Here is a 22,685-nt window from a genome sequence, read left to right as displayed (position 1 = left end):
AACATGGTGTTAATTTTCTGCCTGTTTGTCACCTATACAGTGTATTCAAAATGAACGGGTACCCAATGAACACATTCCACTAATTTCTCAGCAACAAACCCAAACAAGCAGACAAAATGCGTTCAGAAACCCTAGCCACTCTACCCTACATCAAAGACATCTTGGAAATGACTGCCAGACTGTTCAGACCCCTTGGTATCATGATTGTCTATAAACCCACCAACACACTAAAACAGCAGCTAATGAACTTGAAAGACCCTATAAAGACAACAAGCAAAACAAATGTTATTTACAAAATATCTTGTGAAAACTGTAACAAACACTACATTGGACAAACAGGCAGGAAACTAGCCACCAGGATATATGAACATCAACTAGCCACAAAAAGACATGACCCTCTCTCACTAGTATCTTTACAAACAGAGGAGGAAGGACACCACTTTAACTGGGACAACACATCCATCCTAGTACAAGCCAAACAGAGACACGGGCGAGAATTCCTAGAAGCATGGAATTCCAACTGGAACTCTATCAACAAACACATTCACTTGGATCCCATTTACCACCCCCTGAGAAAAAGAACAGGAAATGACATCACCAACCCAAGGAAACCTAAACACATAAATAAAAAGCGGGCCATACCACCAGTGCTTCACTGGAGGCTCACTGATGATGTTACCTAGTATGGTGACAAAATGTCTGAAAACGAACCTCCCAGCTCAGTGAGCAAACTTACATCCAGAACCTCAACTTGAGCTACAAATCTTATCAAAACTCACTAAGCCTTTGGGATGTTTGCACTTGTCCACTTCTGGCCCCTTGAACATTTCTGGTTTTAATGCTTCACTGTGGATGGCTGTGAAATGCCTTTCCTAAAATTCTTCACCATCCTGCCTCTTTTTTTCTTATTTAGAATGGCCCTTAAACTCTACTTTCTCAGCCAAGATTTTGTTAATCTTCTGCTTTTGTGTCTCTTTATACAGAGCAGTGTCAAAATTTGATTGATAACACGTCTATGAAATGCCTTGGGTTATTTTATGAGGTTAAAAACCCTCCTTAAATACAGTGCTTGTACTTTTTGTTGTTGCAAAAGTGTGAGAAATTGAAACACGGCAGAAATACTTTGGCATTTTTTTAAAAAATTGGTAACAGCTCATCCTTTGGGCCATCCTATGTTTGGACAAACTGAACTCCAAACTTAATAATGAATACATGATCACTTGAGAGCCTGTTCACCTAGTTTTCTAAATGAAGAGACTGAAACAACAATAACAGGAAGACTTTCATGTATGTAGCAAAAGGGCATTATTCCCTTCATGAGTGGTGTAAAAATAAAGGAAAGCTAATGATGTCCACCATTGTTTATGTAATGCCACATGACTAGTAGATCAATTTGCAATGAGGAACAAATGTGTGAGAAGCACGAGACCCTTGAGGAAAAATTTATACAGAAGAAAGGCCTTTGACCACAAGTCTATCAGGTCAGCACATAATGTCCTCAAGACCCTACAAGAAAGGATGAGAACCATCCTGTTGAACAGTTCCCTGAGAAAACAGTTGAAGCCAATTGGGAGAATGCTTCACCACCAGAACTTTCCAATAAGGACCAAAATGTAGCTTGGTTGGTGGTGAAAAGAGCATTACTCATCAGTTCTTTCATACATACTCTGGCTCTCTGCTTTTGAGAAGGTTGCAGTGTTGAGGAGACTGTTGCACACCTCATTCTGGAATGTGCTTTTGCAAAAGATTCTGGAGAGACATGCAGTGCTTTTTGTCAAGGTTTGTCCTGAGCAGTTCTGTGATCAGGACTCTGTGCTCTTATAGGCTGTTCCTAATATGTACAATGAGACAAATATCAACTGCGCCTTGAGAGCAATCACCTCTGTGAATGATGCACTTTGAACTGCCTGAGACTTATATACTTTCGAGTGCAAAGAGCTGTCCGCAATCAAGTATTGCAGACTGTAGCAATTCATAGTCCAGGACTAAGTGCTAAGGAACACACCAAAGTCTGGGGCAGTTGCTAGCATGATGCAATGGGGAAAGGCCACTGTCTTAGGCTTTTTCTGCTGTGATATTCTAAGGGTCTGTTAACCTATCCAGGTATATGGAGCTTGTACTGGAATGTGAATAGACACATATTTAGCAAATGCTTCAATTTTGCATTTAGATCAAAGTACCTAAACGTTCAGTGCACAAATGAGAAATGTGATACATTTTATTGTATTTTCTGTAAATTCTAACTTAAATTGTTTTGTAATCTACTTGCAGATAAATTAAAATGAAAGTCAATTTTTGCAACAATAAATAAGCCATTGAAAAGGTTATGTCTGTCCACCATTGGCCAAATGACAATGACATTCTACCTCACCACTGAATATCAACGAATTGCACTAAAAATCATGGATTTGTGTTATTTGTGCAATAAATAAACATTTTCGAACAAGCTATAATTACTCTGAGTGATAAATTCTCTGTCATTGGAAACTAATTGTTACAAATGTGGAATCTTATTCCTTCAGGATTGAATAGTTGGTGAAGATTGTAAAATGTAATTTTTCAAAAAGTTTTTCCTTCCTTTCTCGTCGTCTTTTTATTTCTTCCTAAAGCTGATTTTAAGTTACACTTTCCTCGCAATTCTCGCACCCATTTCTAATCCGCCAATCTGATTAATTCGGGGTCTTCCAGTTGCTTGCTCGGTCCACTCAGGTTCAATACGTTCAATTTTCCTCACTGCTTGCACCTCCAACAACTTGCCACGCAAAATAGTTCAAGTCTCAACGTGCGGGGTAAATAAATCTAGTTAATGGCTACGCCATTGCATTTCCAGTTACAACACAATGTTTTTTGTATTTATTTTTCATTAAGTCTGAACAAATTTCACCAGAAATTTCACATTCAGTTACGACGTGTCTAAATATGCTAGACAATAATGTTCTTCAGATATGAAACAAAGTTTGATCCAGAAAGCAAAACATCTGGAAATTCGTCAGTGTCTGTGAAGCGATTGGGCAAGATGCAAACCCAGAATTCATTCCTCTGTCCACAGCCATTAACTGGCTTGATGGGCGTACTTAGCATTTTGCATTTCAGTTAGGTACCACTCCTGGTATGGGATGCAAAGAACTTGGGCCAGTTCTGAGGTAATGTTTAAATAATGACTGTTTCATCCACCCAGTATCTACTTGCATTTGTGTCTCTCAGTGTTCTTGTACGATTATGCCTAACGACTATTAATGTTCATAAATTGATACATAGCGGTCGAAACTCTGTTACTTACCTGCTGCTTCACTTGGTGGCGCTGATTTTCTGGGCAAAAAAAACCGAGATCCCAATTTTAATTCATTAATTGAGTTCTTTTTTCGAAATTGGTGTATACTGAGATGCTTGTTTGATGTTTAGTTTAACGGTCCAACCTGAAGATTTCAATATTGCATCTACTTCAACGATTTTTAAACCACTAAATTAAACAAATAAATGTGGAATTAAATATTAGGTTTGTAACATGTTTCCGTAACCTTCCACGTGCATCAAAATAAGGTTATTTCTAGTGCCTTTCACAATTAAAAATAAATTACGTTTAAAAGAAAAACAGATTTTGTAACACTGCCGTTATGACAATGCCATTTTGATTTCTACCTGTGTTGTACATAGTTCCCGAACCTTGTGTTAAATGATCAGCTGTCCGTTTTCCCAATCTCATTTATTTTAAAAGTTGCATTGCGTTTGAATAAAAGTGAAACACCATTCTGCGGCAAAATCAATATGGAAAATCTTATACGAGGCATCTTATATAGTTTATCCATCTTTACTATCATTTCCTTAATCGTATTTACACGAAAATAACAAAAAAAACAGAATGGCTGGATTAAATGTATTAATTAATCCACTAAACGAATGAAAAGACTTACATGATATCGGAGTATCCATGTGTTTTCCTGTCTTCTGCGATTGGGTTGGAATATTGTGAACTCAAATCCCCATTCTTCTCTTTCCAGTTCCGCCGGTTTTCCTCTTCATAAAAGGAGACTGTTATCTGAGCCTGACACCTTCTATCTTCCTCTGACATTCGGGCTGAGTTCTTCACACCAATGTATATATAGAAAGTAGAATTAATCACGTTTCAGTGGCCAACAGCGTTGATTTTCCTCTGCGGCAGCGGGATTTCTCCTTGTGCTGGTGGGACTGGCGCAGATTCACGAGGGAACAGTGATACTGGCCAGGCTGCTCCAGTACTCCCAGCTTCCCCCCACCCCTTCCTCCGTGAAAGCGGAGTGAGAGAGAGAGAGAGAGAAATAGAGATGGGGTGATACTGATCACCAGCAAAGCGAGCCGGTTTGACACCAATTCAACATTAGCCCAAAGCAGTTAACCCACACAGTGGACAACGCAAATGAAATCGTATGGGTCAAAAAAAAACACACAGCAAGGTTACCACCAAAGTGCAGTAAACTCGGGATTGCGAGAATTGTTCATCTCGGAGCAGTGCAAAGCGAACCCGCGGCATCGAAGAAAACTCTCATTTTCCCGACAAGCGGTCATTCACCGTCCGGGAGACAGGCAGATAAGGGCACTAAGGTCAGTGGGTGATCAGTCATTTGGAGAGGGCTCAGAGAAGTTTGGGATCCACCACTAGAAGTGGTTATTGGCTGTGCTAACATGCCTCGTAATTAAACATCAAGCCGGGAGAGCAGATAGATTAGTAATGGTTCGGGGCAGAGAATACGGGAAGATTACAGTGAAAGGAATCACCAAACACAATTAATTATTGAAGGGTCTATGTGCCCGTGAAGGGGAAAGGTACGGAATATAGGAACATTTATCATGATGAAAAGAGAGGCAGATCATTCGCGTTTTCATACGACGAGATTTGGCTGCAACAGAGTGAGGCTTGTATGGACAATAATGTATAAGTAATTCCGAAATCACAGATAGTACATGTCAAGTTAACCTCAGGCACAACGAAGACTAAACAATTAGAACAAAGATGACACAATTCACAAACGAGAGATAGTTCATACGTTTCCTTATGGAACAACAGGACCAAAACAATTGCAAATGTCTTAAATTTCACAAAGGAACATTTGACTTTAGTAAATCCCTTAAGCCAGTCGTTCTGGTCATTGGCTTCGAGAAGACATAGCTTTCAAAAGATTGGATTTTGAGACTGGTTCATATATTTTCAAATTGAAAATAAGAACCTCAATTTTTGTTTCCTGCACTTTTTAAACTTGTGCTTCTATCTTGAATTTAGTTTTCTTTAAATATGTTATTACAATCTAGCATGGCTCACTGCTCACATATAGCTTGGAATCAATGCAGAGCGCATTGTTTGCTTGTTGGTCACTACAAAGTTTTGCTCGGGCTCTGATCATAGCTTCAATTTTAGACTTTCATTTAAATAATTGCTAAATATAAAAAAAAGCAGAAGCATAAAAAGCCACCAAATATATTCTTTGAATCATTTCTTCTTTCCTGAGTAATAGAAGATCTGTCAAAAATAAAGTTTTAAATGTTATAAAAGCAATGCAGAACTTATATATTTTCAATAAAACGAAAGAGAAACATACATACAAAATTGTCTTTAGAGTGACTTTCATAGTCTAACGTGAAATCTTACTTTAAAAGCCTGGAATAATATTATGTCTTGACCTTATGTTTGCTTTGGTTGCAAGGTAGCATTAGTCTTCCCTTTTTGAGTCCTGAGATTGTAGGTTTACCAGAAACTTGAGCACATTCTCTTGGCTGACATATGACCACAATGTTGAAAGAGTTCTCCACTGTAAAAGTTCTGACCTTCTCACGATGTGTCTGATTCTATTTGCCCTCCTCAGTTGGACACCTAAAATCCCACAGGATTGCTCCTTTGATTCTTCTCCTCCTTCAAGCATGTCACTTGGCACCACTATTAAAGTATCTTCTTGAAAATCATGCTCTCTTTCACTAATCTAATCACCATCTCAAGTTTCCCATAAGATATCCAAGAAGGTTGTCAATATCCATTAGCGCCAAAACTTTATTAGATAACTCCTGGAGCTTTTGCACTGAACTACCCCTTGATGACTGCAATTTTAATTTCAACTTTTCACACACTTTTCTGAATTTATTGATGTTCTGATTTTCTCCATGTAAATTTGTCAAATTTACAACTACTCAGTCAATTTAACTGTCTCCTGCACCTGGTCCAGCTATGAGGAGATGACCTCATACCTTCATTATCCCATAATGACACCAGCGCAAAGCAATTTTAAGCAAAATATCTTAAGCAGATCAAGCTAACACTGAATTTTGTACTTAAAATAAACTATAGACTGGGCTGAGTACTTTACAGCTTGTTGGGAAGAAGTACACGATGGAACACCTCTCCTGTCCTGTCCAGTGCTAAGAGACCCAAATTATCCCCAGATTGTGGGACGTTTTCCCCATTTCTATCTGATTCAGAAACACATTTTAAACAATAACAATTCTTGTAACTCCTTCAAACTCCCACCGCGGACAGTTACACATGCCTCTGATACTAGGAGCCCCTGGGTCATCCTCCACAGTACCACCATATCTTGGAGCTATGCAACAATGCTATCAATATTTAGCTAACTGCTGCTAAACTCCTCCACTATTGGTCACATTTTTAACTTCCAAGTATCAATGATCTAATCTGCTAGATATGTCTCATTGAGAATAAGAGACATCAATACATAATCTCACAATTCAAAGTATATTTCTAGAACTTTACTATGGATGTAAAACATTAATTAAACTGGAATTCACTTGTCTGTATTTACTTAATTACTAGGCTCTTTGACCTTAAAATGAAAGGACATTTATATCTATCTGAACATCCTGTGTTTTCTATAATATTCACTCTTTGCCACTGAATTTTGTTATTCATTATTAACTTTCATTTGCTAGCCACAGTTCAAGGCAGTACCCAGATTATGAACAACCTTGCTGATGTATTTGACCAAGATTGATTTTCCAACTGTATACCCCTTCATCATCAAAACCACCTAGTTCCACTGCCAGCACATTACCCATGAGTGCCTATTTTAGCTCATCTGTTGCAAAAAGTCTTCATTCAATCCAGTCAATCCTGCACTGGATAATTTTAAAACTTCATTCACAGGGCCTGTATACCACTAGCTGAGCCAACATTCATTGCCTGTATGGCAGTAAAGAGTCAACCACATTGCTGCAGGTCTGGAGTCACATGTGGACAACACCAGGTAAAGGAGGAAGATTTCCTTCTCTAAAAGATAATAATGAACCAGATTAATTTTTATGAGAATCCATAGTAGTTACATGGTCTTCATTAAGCTGTCCTTTTATTCCAGATTTACATTGAATTCAAATTTTAGCATCTGTTATGATGGGATTCAAAGCCATGTCTCAGAAATATTAGCCTGGGTACCATTACATGGCCACTTTCCTTTGTTTGGAATATACTGTATTGTGAGCACCAACACAGTTGTGTTTATTAATGGGATTGCAGATGCTGGAGAGTCAGAATGAAAAAGCATGGCCCTGGAAAAGCACAGCAGGTCAGGCAGTATGTGAGGAGCAGGAGATCAGCGTAATGAAGGGCTTATGCCTGGAATGTTGACTCACCTGCTCTTTGGGTGCTACTTGACCAGCTGTGCTTTTTTCAGCACCATACTTGTTGACTTGTTTATTAATGAAAAATGTGCCACTGTGTTCATTGTATTGGAATGAACTTCAGCATGTTTGCCATTATTTTGTACAGATTGGAGTGTAAGAGTAGGAAAGTTTTGTGAAAATCATACAAAGCACTATTCAAAGCACTAGCAGAAAAATGTGTTGCTGGAAAAGCGCAGCAGGTCAGGCAGCATCCAAGGAGCAGGAGAATTGACGTTTCGGGCATAAGCCCTTCTTCAGGAATGAGGAAGGTGTGCCAAGCAGGCTAAGATAAAAGGTAGGGAGGAGGGACTTGGGGGAGGGGCGTTGGGAATGCAATAGGTGGAAGGAGGTTAAGGTGAGGGTGATAGGCTGGAGAGGTCGGGAAGAAGATTGCAGGTGAAGAAGGCAGTGCTGAGTCCGAGGTTTGGGACTGAGATAAGGTGGGGGGAGGGGAAATGAGGAAGCTGGAGAAATCTGCATTCATCCCTTGTGATTGGAGGGTTCCTAGGTGGAAGATGAGGCGCTCTTCCTCCAGGTGTCGTGTTGACATGGTCTGGCGATGGAGGAGGCCAACATATCCTTGGCGGAGTGGAAGGGGGAGTTAAAGTGTTCCGCCACGGGGCGGTTGGGTTGGTTGATACGGGTGTCCCAGAGGTGTTCTCTGAAACGTTCCGCAAGTAGGCGGCCTGTCTCCCCAATGTAGAGGAGGCCACATCGGGTGCAGCGGATGCAGTAAATGATGTGTGTGGAGGTGCAGGTGAATTTGTGACGGATATGGAAGGATCCCTTGTGGCCTTGGAGGGAAGTGAGGGGGGAGGTGTGGGCGCAAGTTTTGCATTTCTTGCGGTTGCAGGGGAAGGTGTCAGGAGTGGGGGTTGGGTTGGTGGGGGGTGTGGACCTGACAAGGGAGTCGCGGAGGGAATGGACTTTCCGGAACGCTGATAGGGGAGGGGAGGGAAAGATATCCTTGGTGGTGGGGTCTGTCTGGAGGTGGCCTCCTCTACATTGGGGAGATAGGCCGCCTACTTGCAGAACGTTTCAGAGAACACCTCTGGGACACCCGCACCAACCAACCCATCCGCCCCATGGCGGAACACTTTAACTCCCCCTTCCACTCCGCCAAGGACATGTTGGCCTCCTCCATCGCCAGACCATGGCAACACGATGCCTGGAGGAAGAGCGTCTCATCTTCCACCTAGGAACTCTCCAACCACAAGGGATGAATCAGATTTCTCCAGTTTCCTCATTTCCCCTCCCCCCACCTTATCTCAGTCCCAAACCTCGGACTCAGCACCACCTTCTTGACCTTCAATCTTCTTTCCAACCTCTCCGCCCCCACCCTCTCTCCGGCCTATCACCCTCACCTTAACCTCCTTCCACCTATTGCATTCCCAATGCCCCACCCCCAAGTCCCTCCTCCCTACCTTTTATCTTAGCCTGCTTGGCATACCTTCCTCATTCCTGAAGAAGGGCTTATGCCCGAAATGTCGATTCTCCTGCTCCTTGGATGCTGCCTGACCTGCTGCGCTTTTCCAGCAACACATTTTTCAGCTCTGATCTCCAGCATCTGCAGTCCTCACTTTCTACTAGTTAATAGCAGAACTGATGTGAAGATAATGGAAAGATATACTGGCATTGGATGCATCCAAAGAATGTTCAGTAGATTGATCCCAGGTATTAAGAGATGCTCTTATGAGCAGAGTTTGATTATGTTGGACTGATACTCTTTGGAATTTAGAAGAATTAGACAACACATTTTTGAAACATATAAGACTCTTGGGGACTTGATACGGTAGAAGCAAGGAGTTGTTTCCCCTTGTTGAAGAGTTGAGGACCAGAGGCACTAATTTGAGAATAACTGTTCACACATTTAATGAAGAGGTGAGGAGGAATTTCTTTTCTCAGTGGGTAGTCAGTCTGTGGAATTCTTTATCACAGAGGACTATTGAGAATGGGTCATTTAGCATATTCAAGGCTGAGATAAACAGATTATTAAATCCGTAGGGGACTCAAAGATTATAGGGAGAAATCAGGAAAGTGGAATTGAAAATTAACAGATCAGCCATGCTTTCATTGAATGATTGAACATTGAATAGAATGAATGGCTTCCGCTCCTGTGTGTTATGGTCTTATGGCATACATCACCTGTGACTGGCAGTTCTAGCAGACAATTTAAATGTGTCATGTATTCACACAAAATTTTAGTTTGTCAAATTAAAGAAAAACACAAGATTGCACTGTGCAATATATCTCTCATTTGGACTTTTTGTCAGCTAAAATGGAACCTAATGTTTAAAGCAATAATGTTCTCACAATCAAGATATTAACAGGAAAAGATAAGGTGGATAAATATTTCTACTGTTTGGGCATTCTAGAACTAGGGGGAATAATCTGAGAATTAAGAATAGACAATTCAGGAAAGATGTTAGGAAGCACTTATGCACGAAGAGTCATAGAATTCCTACAGTGTGGAAGCAGACCATTCGACCCATCAAGTCTATACTGACTGTCCAAGGAGCATCCCACTCAGTCACTATCTGGCCCCCACTAATCCACACACTCTTGCATTTCCCATGGCTAATCCACCTAGCCTGAACATCCCTGGACACTATATGCAAATTTAATATTGCCAATCTGCCTAAATTGCACATCTTTGGACTGTGGAAGGAAACTGAAGCACTTGGTGGAAAGCCATGCAGATTATGGAGAGAATGTGCAAACTCCACACCGATAGTTGCCTGAGGGTGGAATTAAACCCGGGTTCCTGGTGCTGCAAGGCAGCAGTGCTAGCCACTGAGCCACCCAAAGGATGGTAGATGTTTGGAACCCTCTTCCACAAATGGCAGTGGATGCTAGATCAGTTGTTACTTTTTAACCTGAGATAGATAATTTTTTTTCTTATGCAAAGGTTTCAAGTGATAGGGCAAAAAAAAAGTATGTTGTGTTAGGCCAAAGATTAGCCATGATTTTGTTAAATGGTGAAACAAGCTGGAGGGGCTGAATGACCTACGCCTGTTCCTGTTCCTATGATCCATATCAATGTGATCTTCACAATGCAGCAGCAACTAGGGGAAATGCCATGAACAGTGGAGACTGCTATATATCGCCTTCATCAACCTCATTCACATGCACAGAGGCAATTTATTTAACTGCTGCAGGAAATTGGCTAACTACTGAAGCTGCTCGGTGTGATCTCTATTCATGACAATATGAGGTGTAAGGTCAGCTATGATTGGCAGGACCCTTTGAGATTCACAGTGGGGTCAAACAGGGTCACGGTCTGAAGACAACACAGTTTGGCATATCTAAGTTCTCACTGCTGTTATATATTTTCAGTTCATCTACACTGGATGCCTAATTGTACAACAAAAAAACCATGGAAAGCCATTACATTTTACCTGCCTCTGTGCACAAACTCCTGATCAGGGAGTTGCTCTATGTGGGTAACACAACACTGTCACACTAAGTCAGTGGTGCTGCATTAGCAGTGTGCCATGTCCATCGACATACAATTTTTACTAAGCCAATGATGTTTATGATTGCTCTGCTAAATTCATCCATGTCCAAAGCCTTTCACAATGGCGAACTGATCACTGAGTCACAACATGCTGGATAGCCATAACTTTGCTCCACAAATATCTGCAACAAAGGTAAGAGGATGATGGCTGAAAATGTGTTGCTGGAAAAGCGCAGCAGGTCAGGCAGCATCCAAGGAACAGGAGAATCGACGTTTCGGGCATAAGCCCTTCTTCAGGATCCTGAAGAAGGGCTTATGCCCGAAACGTCGATTCTCCTGTTCCTTGGATGCTGCCTGACCTGCTGCGCGTTTCCAGCAACACATTTTCAGCTCTGATCTCCAGCATCTGCAGCCCTCACTTTCTCTATAAGTGGATGATGGGCATTGACATTATCAACTGGGAAGCTACAAGGACTCTGGCTGTTCAGAGGGACAAGAGATGAGCAGAAACAGAATGCTTAGCTGGTGGAGAAGAGGGAGGAAAGTATTGCAGCCAGTATGGCATCTGCAGAAAGTATGGCAGAGAATGCCATGATGGAGTGGGGTTCCTGAGGCAAAGCATATGATGGAGAAAATGAGGAATGCAGATGCTGGTGGTCAGAGTCGATGAGTGTGATGCTGGAAAAGCACAGCAGGTCAGGCAGCATCCGAGGAGCAGGAGTGTCGATGTTTCAGGCATAAGCCCTTCATCAGTCCTGATGAAGGGCTTATGCCCAAAATGTCAATTCTCCTGCTCCTGGGATACTGCCTGACCAGCTATGCTTTACCAACACCACACTCTACTGCAAAGCTGATTATGTTTAACACAAAATTAGCCACTGAAGTTAATTTCAAGAAAGAAGGGTGCCATAGAATTAAAAAGCATATGTTTACAATTTCACAATATCTGAAACTGACCAGAAGAAATACTTCTTCTTTCTTTAAAATATATAATCCGCAGAAATCTTTCCCAAAGGAGAGAATTATTATAAAGCATAGGGTCAGATTTAAAAGCAATGAATGGAAATATTTAAGGCTTCTCAAGATATGCAAGGTGATAATATATGATGATGAACTTGATGGGTTTAACAATATTATGTGTAAACCATGATCATACAACAACGTTTGACAAATCATATGAAAAAGGGGAGTGCCTGAAAACAATTAGATGTCGTTTTGTCCAAGTATGACTAGAAAGTGTGGAAACTACTACATACCTGCACCAAAAGTTGTTTGGTTTTCTTCATGTGCTGTTAAGTATGCTCATTGGACTGCTATTTAATATGATTGTTTTGTGCACAGAGCTACATCACATCATATGAGACAGCACAGATATAAAATGTTATGTTCCCATGTGAAATGTTCTTCAGCTTGGTTGACAGAAAACACAGAATTTGATTTCATAATTTTTGTTATTTATGTCAAGTGACTTCACCTCAGCTATATTTCAGTGACCAACTGTAAGCAGCCACTACTCTAATAATTGAATGTTTTAAAGACTTGTCACAAAGGTGTAATGGATCATAATTTGCTGTCAAATATTGGTAAGGTTAACAGTACTCTGTTATTTTTGCCCTACAACTTTAGGTAAGAGTAGATGTCCGATTAAATGACGAAATCCAAAAGTTAGTGCCAGAAGTGCATGCACCAGACCCTGTTAACATCTCAGTGCTTCAACTAAAGATTCGAAACCAAGGTTCAAAGTAAAATTGCCACATAAAGTGGCAGGAGTGGGGGAGTCTTAAATAAAACACAGAAGCATGTGAAATTTTGTGCAGATTTAATGAGCCTAGATTAGCTATCATATCTTTAAAGGTATGCTAAATCTTAACATTAATTGACCTCTCTGATACAGAAAACTAACAGAATCATTATTTGGTTCTAATTGTTGGCAGCAGCACATGCATGCCACATGCTACTTAGGTTCACATCTATGCATTTAAACAGGCTTAGTGGATATGACCCAGGAGAGGGGATGAGGGCAAGGGCTGGGGTTCGTGGTGTGGAGCCGGGCCTACGGGTCCCTTGCCCATAAACCTCCACTCCCGTCTTCTCTCTCTCCCACTCGCTATCATCACTCTCTACCCCACATCACGCCTCAGCCCATCCATGTCCTCAGACCCAGTCCCATGTCCTCATCCCCTGTTCCATGTCCTCACTCTCCCCTTCATCCCTATTGCCTCTACCTGAATAATGTCTCCACTCCTCCCCTTCCAGTGTCCACACCCCCATCCTGCATCCTCACCACCCACCTGTCTTGCCTTCTCACTCCCCATCTTGTGTACTCACCCCAGTTCCTTGTCCTTTACCACACCCTGTCCCGTGTCCTCACACCCTCAAACCATGCTCTATGTCCTCATCCTCGCCATTGAACCCGATTTTAATATCACACTGCTTCTCTGCGCCTGTGCAATATGATCTTTATGCATAACATCACAGACAAATTCCATGTGACGATGTTTTGGGTTTAGAATTATGCACATTTGCAATTGAGGATTAGCGTGCATGCACATTTGGCCGAAGTTGTGGGTGTCAGCAGGCATAGCCTTTTTAAAAAAGTCACATTTAAAACTGATAGGTTATTCTTTCTCTCGCGTTCTCTTCTGTCTCGGAATTTAATTTTTCTTTCCTGCTTTTTATCACTTTCTCAAATTGATGTGACATTGAATTCATCCACTCTGATTTATAGCTCCTTCTCTGTCTTGCACTGTTAATTTAACAATCCTTCATTCATATTAGCTGGGGATAAAAACAGCTGCCTGCTCTGTTCACACAGGTCTCAAATGTCGTGTTGCCCTCTCTTTGCCATTATCAACTCAAACTTTCAAAACCTTTTTATTTGATCATGTGATGTGGGCATTGCTATAACAACCAGATTTTTTTTGCCATTTCCTAATTGACTGTCAAAAGGTGATAGTGAGCTGTCTCCTTAATCAACTGTAGGCTGTGGTGTGCAGGGACACGTACAGTATTCCTAGGCAAGGGGTTCCAATATTTTGACTCAGGCCAATGAAATAACAATGATATAACTCCAAATCAACAGTACATGTGACTTGGATTCAAACATGGGTTGACTGCAATATTCCCATGATTGCCATTTATTTTGTTCTTGATGGTAGGGGGTGTATGTTTGGAAAGTGTTGTTAAAGAAACAGCAACTTGACAACTTGCTTCAATGCATTTTGTAGATATGCATTGATCTAGATCTCACTGCACACAAGAATGAATTGCTTCATTAATTTAGGAATTGAAAATGAAACTGAACACAATACAAAATCATCAAACATTCTCACTTCTGACCTTATGAAGCATATTGATGAAACAGCTAAAAATGTTTGGGCTGAGGAGACTGCCAAAAATCCTTCAGTAGCAATGTTCTGGGGCTGAGATGATTGAACTCCAACAAAGTGGACACTTTCTTCTGCTCCAAACAATGAAGAACTTTTGTACAAGATCTAGAGCTTTGATCCAGTTATGATGATTCCATTAAGACTTCAAATTCCAACTGCTGACTTCTAGTCAATTCCACGGCTGCTACCACATTGTATTATCTGAGGTCTTAGACTAATGCAAACACAGTTAAAAGAGTGGCATATAAGTCGAACCATAGTTTTATTAGAAGATCTCTTGCTTCTTGCTTTTACATGGTGTTGGTATATATTGCATCACTTCCTGTGATGACATCTAAAATTACACAAACATGAAACTCAAAAGATTACATTTTATCCAACATGTTATTTTAAGATATTACTGTCTATGCCATCTCAACAGAATAGGATAAACACATGCAGACTACAAACCTGCAGCATATTGAATGGAATTAGCGGCTAGTTATTCTGTATTCTTGCTTCTGCCAAGTAGCATGGTGAGGTGCGAACCTTTATCTTTAGACTTACCAGAGTTCCTTGTTGCTACACTCAATCAAATATTGCCTTGATGTCAAGGGCAAAGACACTCATTTCACAATGCAACAGCAAATTGTACGTCATATTACTGCCATAGAGCCATCAGGTTACAGTAGGAAGTCATTCATTCCATTGAGTCCATTCCAGCTTTCTGTAGAGCCATCAGTCAGTCCCATTCTGCTGCTTTATTTCCAACTGTAAGTGCAAAAGCACACCAACTAGAAGTAAACGTAGTCAAGATACCTCTACACATTACCATAAGGAGCAGCCCATCCATGAAATGGAAATACACCCGATGAAAGCTGATGAGGTGGAAATATGAAGTTACTATTAATAACCTGCTATTTCACAGAATCTCTTGAGCAGAAAAGGTTAACTCACTAACCAAAATGCAAGCCTGTGTAACACTGCAGATTATTTGACCAAATAATGCTGAAATACATCAACTGTGAGTAAAGACAGTCAGAGATGCACGTGCCAATAGTCTACCTTTCCACACTTTCAAGGCTATGATGTGAGACATAGGATAAGGACTGATAGTTCAACCAGCAAGAGTAAATTTCATGGCCTATAAAGAATATTGTCTAGTTAGCTTAAAATTGGACTTAATACACAACTACAAATCTGGTCTGGGCAATTATCTTACATAGTGGATATATCAGCCAACAGACTCAATATGGTCACTATCCAGTCAAAATACCAGAACAATCATACACACACATAGAAACAATCCAAAATCTCCAGAGGTTATAACTGGAGACATTTGACAAGTTTAATGATTTCCATGATGATTCACCTTTGGGAAGATTCCTTATGGTAATGTGTAGAGGTATCTTGACTACGTTTACTTCTAGTTGGTGTGCTTTTGCACTTACAGTTGGAAATAAAGCAGCAGAATCATCATGGAAATATGGAGTGCACATTCAGGACAGACTGAATTGAAGAACATGAAGAGACATGAGTACAATGGTCAAGAAGGAAAGCTCCATTGGAATATTTTAGACTCAAGATGGTTGAATAAAGTTTTGAAAAGATGTATGCACTTTGTGTGGACAATCCATTGAGAAAAGTGCCATAAGCCAAGCCTAAATCTTCCATATTATGATTCATAGAAAATGATATCACTAGAAGTAGATATATCACAGATGTATCTTGGTGCATGCATCCTTCAGGATGGCAAACCTGTTGCTTTTGGATCAAGAAGTCTGTTGTCCATGCAGGCAAATTATTTGAATATAACTCTCACACTTAACTTTGCAATAGTCAGGTTCCAGACACACTTATAGAGAAATTGTTCATGGCTGAGACAGACCACAAGTACTTGTACCATTTAATTATGCATCCCATTGACTCCAGAGATGACTCATTAAGATTCAAAGTTATATCTGCAATGTCAGGTACAAAACCGCTAATCAGATGATCTACATTGAAAGAGAAATTTTAGGCTAAGAAGCTAAAGGACTCAAATCACTAAATTTAGCAAACAAGCAATTTTGATAATCACCAGAAAAAGCTACAAAGCAAGAATTTGGGGAAAAAGAAGATTTGTGAAGGAAACAGAAGTATAATAAACCATTAAGAATGAGAAAACCAGCGACAAAAGAAGAATTTATTATAAATCTTATTTGAAGCAAAAACAAACTTTTATTTTGCAGCTGAAAATGTTCTTAAAGATGTGTCAGCAGCATGATGCCATTTTTTCAATCTAAATGACACAACGATTGTGCAGACGAAGCAGAAATGACACATTTCATTCATATTATCAAACCATGCATTTGTGGGTGGCACGGTGGCACAGTGGTTAGCACAGCTGCCTCACAGCGCCAGAGACCTGGGTTCAATTTCTGCCTCAGGTGAATGTGGAATTTGCATGTTCTCCCTGTGTCTGCGTGGGTTTCCTCCGGGTGCTCCGGTTTCCTCCCACAGTCCAAAAATGTGCGGGTTAGGTGAATTGGCCATGCTAAATTGCCCGTAGTGTTAGGTGAAGGGGTAAATGTAGGGGAATGGGTCTGCGTGGTTTGCGCTTCGGCGGGTCGGTGTGGACTTGTTGGACCGAAGGGCCTGTTTCCACACTGTAGGTAACCTAATCTAATCAAACCATAAAGAAGAAAGGGAAAACAGTACAAAATCCCAAGCCTTTCCTCCAACTTGGGAGAAAAAAAACTGAAAATATTTTTTTCAACGCAAATTGGAGGATAATTCCTAAACATTTAGATGTTCTTCAATTTACATTATTTAAATATTGTTAATTAATGAAAAAGAAAATAAGATAGAGCCAAAAATCTTCCAAAAACAACAAAGTTTCATTAGCAATTTACCTTCCTTTCAATACAAATTGGAGGATAATTCCTAAACATTTAGAAATTCTTCAATTTAAATTATTAAATAGTGTTAATTAATGAAAAGGAGGATAAGATAGAGCTAAAAATCTTCCAAAAACAACAGAGTTTCATTAGCTATTTACCTTCATTATCAAATGAAGAAATAATTCAAATATTTTTTTAAAACTTACCCAAAGAAGGCAACATTAATGCAATTGAAGTGGTTATATAATTTTGATACTGAACAACAAAACCTGTTGCACCTACAAAAATATTAAGTCCTGTAACAGCTTTCAAGTAAATTGTTTAAACAAGTGAAAAATAGTAGTTAAATACAATGACTTTGGAGAAAGGTATTACATCTACATGCAGATTTATAATCATAAATTTTTCTTGATAAAGTTTCTGGATTACAGAAGAACCTCAGAGAAGAAGTGAACACATTTATTCTGTAGGTCTGCAGATCATGTCTTAAAGTAACAAAATATAACAGAAGGAATATCTAACAATATTGTGAGAGCATCTGACAATTACTTTTACATTAAGTATCAATCATAGATGGGAAGAGCAAAATTTAATAGAAGAATACTGCTTCTCAGAGAATCTGTTGACAACTTCATTAATAGACTTTATACAATTTGGGAAATATCTGATTTTGATTTACATCCAGAAATACTTTGAGATAGATTGTTGATGGAATTTCTGATACATCTCTTTCAGATATGTTATAATCAAAAGAAGATTTCACATCAGAAAGAATTATTTGTGGAAAGGAAAAAGCTGAAATCCAAAAACACCACAAGAGAATAATGACAGCAGAAAGCTAAGTTCAAGAATACAGAGTTAACGGAATACAGGGTTAACGGTAGGGTTCTTAGTGAGGTGGACGAACAGAGGGATCTTGGGGTCTATGTTCATAGATCTTTGAAAGTTGCCACTCAGGTGGATAGAGCTTGTAAGAAGGCCTATGGTGTATTAGCGTTCATTAGCAGAGGGATTGAATTCAAGAGTCGTCAAGTGATGTTGCAACTGTACAGGACTTTGGTTAGGCCACATTTGGAATACTGTGTGCAGTTCTGGTCGCCTCACTTTAGGAAAGATGTGGAAGCTTTGGAGAGGGTGCAGAGAAGATTTACCAGGATGTTGCCTGGAATGGAGAATAGGTCGTACGAGGATAGGTTGAGAGTGCTAGGCCTTTTCTCGTTGGAATGGCGAAGGATGAGAGGTGACTTGATAGAGGTTTATAAGAGGAATAGATAGAGTAGACAGTCAGAAACTTTTTCCCCGGGTACAACAGAGTGTTACAAGGGGACATAAATTTAAGATGAAGGGTGGAAGGTATAGGGGAGATGTCAGGGGTGGGTTCTTTACCCAGAGAGTGGTGGGGGCATGGAATGCGCTGCCTGTGGGAGTGGTAGAGTCAGAATCTTTGGTGACCTTTAAGCGGCAATTGGATAGTTACATGGATGGGTGCTTAAGCTAGGACAAATGTTCGGCACAACATCGTGGGCCGAAGGGCCTGTTCTGTGCTGTATTGTTCTATGTTCTATGTTCTAAGAGATTAATCAGAATTCGGCAATTTTCTAAGGTACAAAATCACCAATCACCACATGATAGACCAAGACAGACATTTTAATTCTTGGCTGGAAGTTACTGTTCCAGATGTGGAGTTAAAATACTTCACAAATAGAAACAATGTTCAGCTTTATCTTGTCAATCAAACAGTGGTACAATTCCAAGGAACATACAAAAGTCAAAAACAGCATTTAAATTACAGAACCAATAATGCTATATTGCACAAAATCTTAAAGCCAGCACCTTTGGAAGAAAAACCCAGAATGCCAAGACATACCCTCATTAGAATTTGATAACTCACCTTTCACAAGGTACAAATCAACCTTTTGTAGGGGTAATAAGTGACTCACCTGAACCAGGTATGACACAGATCAAGCAAGCTAATGGTCATCCAACTCATTTCAAATTTGACACAAGTACAAGTACGGCTGGAGTATGTGAAAGAATTCTGAAATTGAAGACAATCAAATTGCAACCCCCTAATTGTAATGTCACAAGGAGCAGGTAGAACAATCCCCAGACTGAAAAGGATGTCAAAGGTAACCTAAAGGTTACTGCTATAAAAAAATAATTAGCAGAGATCATTGTTGAATAAGAACCCATGATTGACTTTGACCCTTTCTTACCAGGTACAAGAAACCATGGAGAGAAGGATAATTCCGAGAAAAGAAATTCCAATTATTCACAGGTTTAAGTAAACTTAACAATAAATTTAGATTCATGGTAAGAAAAGGTGCTAAACTGTTTCATCTGTACATACCAAAGAAGATTCCTCAGTCTTTAAAGCAAGTAAGAAATAACAGGGGATTATTAAAATGGGTCTCATTTCTCAGGTAACAAAGTAAACCGATTGGTGTGTGAGCACGGTCATTGTACCAAATTCTAACTGTTCCATCAGAATCTATGTTGATGTCTTGAAACAGGTAAAGGTGGATAAATCCACAGGACCTGATCAGGTGTACCCTAGAACTCTGTGGGAAACTAGAGAAGTGATTGCTGGGCCTGTTCCTGAGATATTTGTATCATCGATAGTCACAGGTGAGGTGCGGGAAGACTGGATGTTGGCAAACGTGGTGCCACTGTTTAAGAAGGGTGGTAAGGACAAGCCAGAAAACTATAGACCAGTGAGCCTGACCTCAGTGGTGGGTATGTTGTTGGAGGGAATCCTGAGGGACAGGATGCACATGTATTTGGAAAGGCAAGGACTGATTCGGGATAGTTAACATGGCTTTGTGCATGGGAAATCATGTCTCACAAACTTGATTGAGTTTTTTGATGAAGTAACAAAGAAGATTGATGAGGGCAGAGCAGTAGATGTGATCAATATGGACTTCAGTAAGGCATTCGACAAGGTTCCCCATGGGAGACTGATTAGCAAGGTTAGATCTCATGGAATACAGGGAGAACTAACCATTTGGATACAGAACTGGCTCAAAGGTAGAAGACAGAGGGTGGTGGTGGAGGGTTGTTTTTCAGACTGGAGGCCTGTGACCAGTGGAGTGCCACAAGAATCGGTGATGGGTCCTCTACTTTTTGTCATTTACATAAATGATTTGGATGCAAGCATAAAAGGTACAGTTAGTTATTTTGCAGATGACACCAAAATTGGAGGTGTAGTGGACAGTGAAGAAGGTTACCTCAGATTACAACAGGATCTTGATCAGATGGGCCAATGGGCTGAGAAGTGGCAGATGGAGTTTAATTCAGATAAATGTGAGATGCTGCATTTTGGGAAAGCAAATCTTAGCAGGACATATACACTTAATGGTAAGGTCCTAGGGAGTGTTGCTGAACAAAGAGACCTTGGAGTGCAGGTTCATAGCTCCTTGAAAGTGGAGTCGCAGGTAGATAGGGTAGTGAAGAAGGCGTTTGGTATGCTTTCTTTTATTGGTCAGAATATTGAGTACAGGAGTTGGGAGGTCATGTTGCGGCTGTACAGGACATTGGTTAGGCCACTATTGGAATATTGCGTGCAATTCTGGTCTCTTTCCTATCAGAAAGATGTTGTGAGACTTGAAAGGGTTCAGAAAAGATTTACAAGGATGTTGCCAGGATTGGAGGATTTGAGCTATAGGGAGAGGCTGAACAGGCTGGGGCTGTTTTCCCTGGAGCGTCGGAGTCTGAGGGGTGACCTTAGAGAAGTTTACAAAATTATGAGGGGCATGGATAGGGTAAATAGGCAAAGTCTTTTCCCCGGGGTGGGGGAGTCCAGAACTAGAGGGTATAGGTGTAGGGTGAGAGGGGAAAGATTTAAAAGAGACCTAAGGGGCAAACATTTCACACAGATGGTGGTATAGGTATGGAATGAGCTGAGCTGCCAGAAGAAGTGGTGGAGGCTGGTACAGTTGCAACATTTAAGAGGGATTTGGTTGGGTATACGAATAGGGAGGGTTTGGAGGAATATGGGCAGGTGGGACTAGATTGGGTTGGGATATCTGGCCAACATGGACGGGTTGGACCAAAAGGTCTGTTTCCACGCTATACATCTCTATGACTCTATAACTCAATAAGGTAATGATTAAGAAAGTCATCCAGTAGCCACTGTCAATTCAGGGCTTATCCAAAATTTTTAAAAGTTATATTTTCACTAAACCTAAAGCCAATAGAGGTTACTGGCAGATTCCATTAGGTATAGTATCCAGACTGTTTATCACATTTAACACTCTGGGAAATACAATTTCAACAGTTTATGTTATGGAATTGCCTCAGCTCCAGAGACCTTCCAAATGTAAAATGCTTGACATTCTACTAGTTTTGGAGGGTATTATAATCATATGAATGATGTTCTGTTGCATGTAAAAACAGAACTTCATGACCAAGCATTACCTGAAGGTGAAAAAAATTGCAAAGCTAACTGAATGAGAAATGTGACTTCTCCAAGGACACCATTTAATTTCTGGGATATTGACAAATATACCAAGAAGCCAGGCCCCAGAACTCAAGGGCAGTAAAATAATTCTTGCTCCAAAGTCAGTACGTGACTTTCTGAGATTTCTGTGAATGGTAAATGGGTTAGCAGAAGCCATGGTAACTACCATTGGACCTTTGAGACACTCACTCATAAAGTGTCAAGGACAATGCTGGGACACACATCAAGAAGAAAATCAAAGACATACTGACTTCTGCAGAAGCCATGGCCCACCTCAGTCTATTTTTCCTGACTTATTATTGTGAATGCCTCAGCCACACATATTGGAACAGTTCTCTTCCAAGAACAGCCAGAAAGATGCAGAAAACCACTATGTTATGGATCCCAAATATTATCTAATTCAATTATACAAAGGGAAGGCCTTGCAGTTTTGTAGGACTGTGAAATGTTTTCAGATTATATATTGGGTCTCATGCTTCTTTTAGAAATGAATCAGAAATGATTGGTCCTGTTATTAATTGGCTATAAATTAAGCAAGAGGTATGTTCAATGAGGTCTGGGTATCCTCTTACACCAGATGCTGAAAGTAAGTGGGTGAGTGCAGAACCAGGGGTCACATTTTAAAGATATAGGGGTAAATCCTTTTGAACTGAGATATGGGAAAATTCATCCCGAGAATGATAACCCTATGAAATTCACTATCACAGAAAATGTTTGAGGCGAAAACTTTATGTTTTCAAAAAGGTGATAGACATAGCTATTGTGACTAAAAGTATCAAGGGATGTGGGAAGAGGGTGAGATTGGGGTATCAAGCTCAATGATCAGCCATGTTTATAATGAATGGTGCAGCAGGCTTGAGGGGTCAAATGGCCTACTCCTGCAC

The 22,685-nt window shown here is 40.3% G+C and overlaps 1 protein-coding gene across 2 annotated transcripts in view; it reads right to left on the bottom strand.

Annotated features, from left to right (window-relative positions):
* trpc3 (transient receptor potential cation channel, subfamily C, member 3) overlaps nt 1-22,685 on the bottom strand; it is a 254,492-nt gene that overhangs the window by 154,098 nt on the left and 77,709 nt on the right. The window contains exon 3 of one of the 2 annotated variants that reach the window (XM_087980116.1): nt 3,912-4,081. The exons of the other annotated variant lie outside the window; for it this stretch is intronic. Coding sequence (XP_087836242.1) covers nt 3,912-4,081 — 170 coding nt within the window. The remainder of the gene's footprint in view (nt 1-3,911; nt 4,082-22,685) is intronic. 2 annotated transcript variants of the gene reach the window in all.

This window comes from Chiloscyllium plagiosum, unplaced genomic scaffold (assembly GCF_037043375.1).
Source record: "Chiloscyllium plagiosum isolate Xiang-an unplaced genomic scaffold, Cpla_swu_hap1 HiC_scaffold_36, whole genome shotgun sequence".
Lineage (NCBI taxonomy): Eukaryota > Metazoa > Chordata > Chondrichthyes > Orectolobiformes > Hemiscylliidae > Chiloscyllium > Chiloscyllium plagiosum.
Note: the sequence above shows the minus strand (reverse complement) of the source record. Positions and strands in the feature narration are given on the sequence as shown.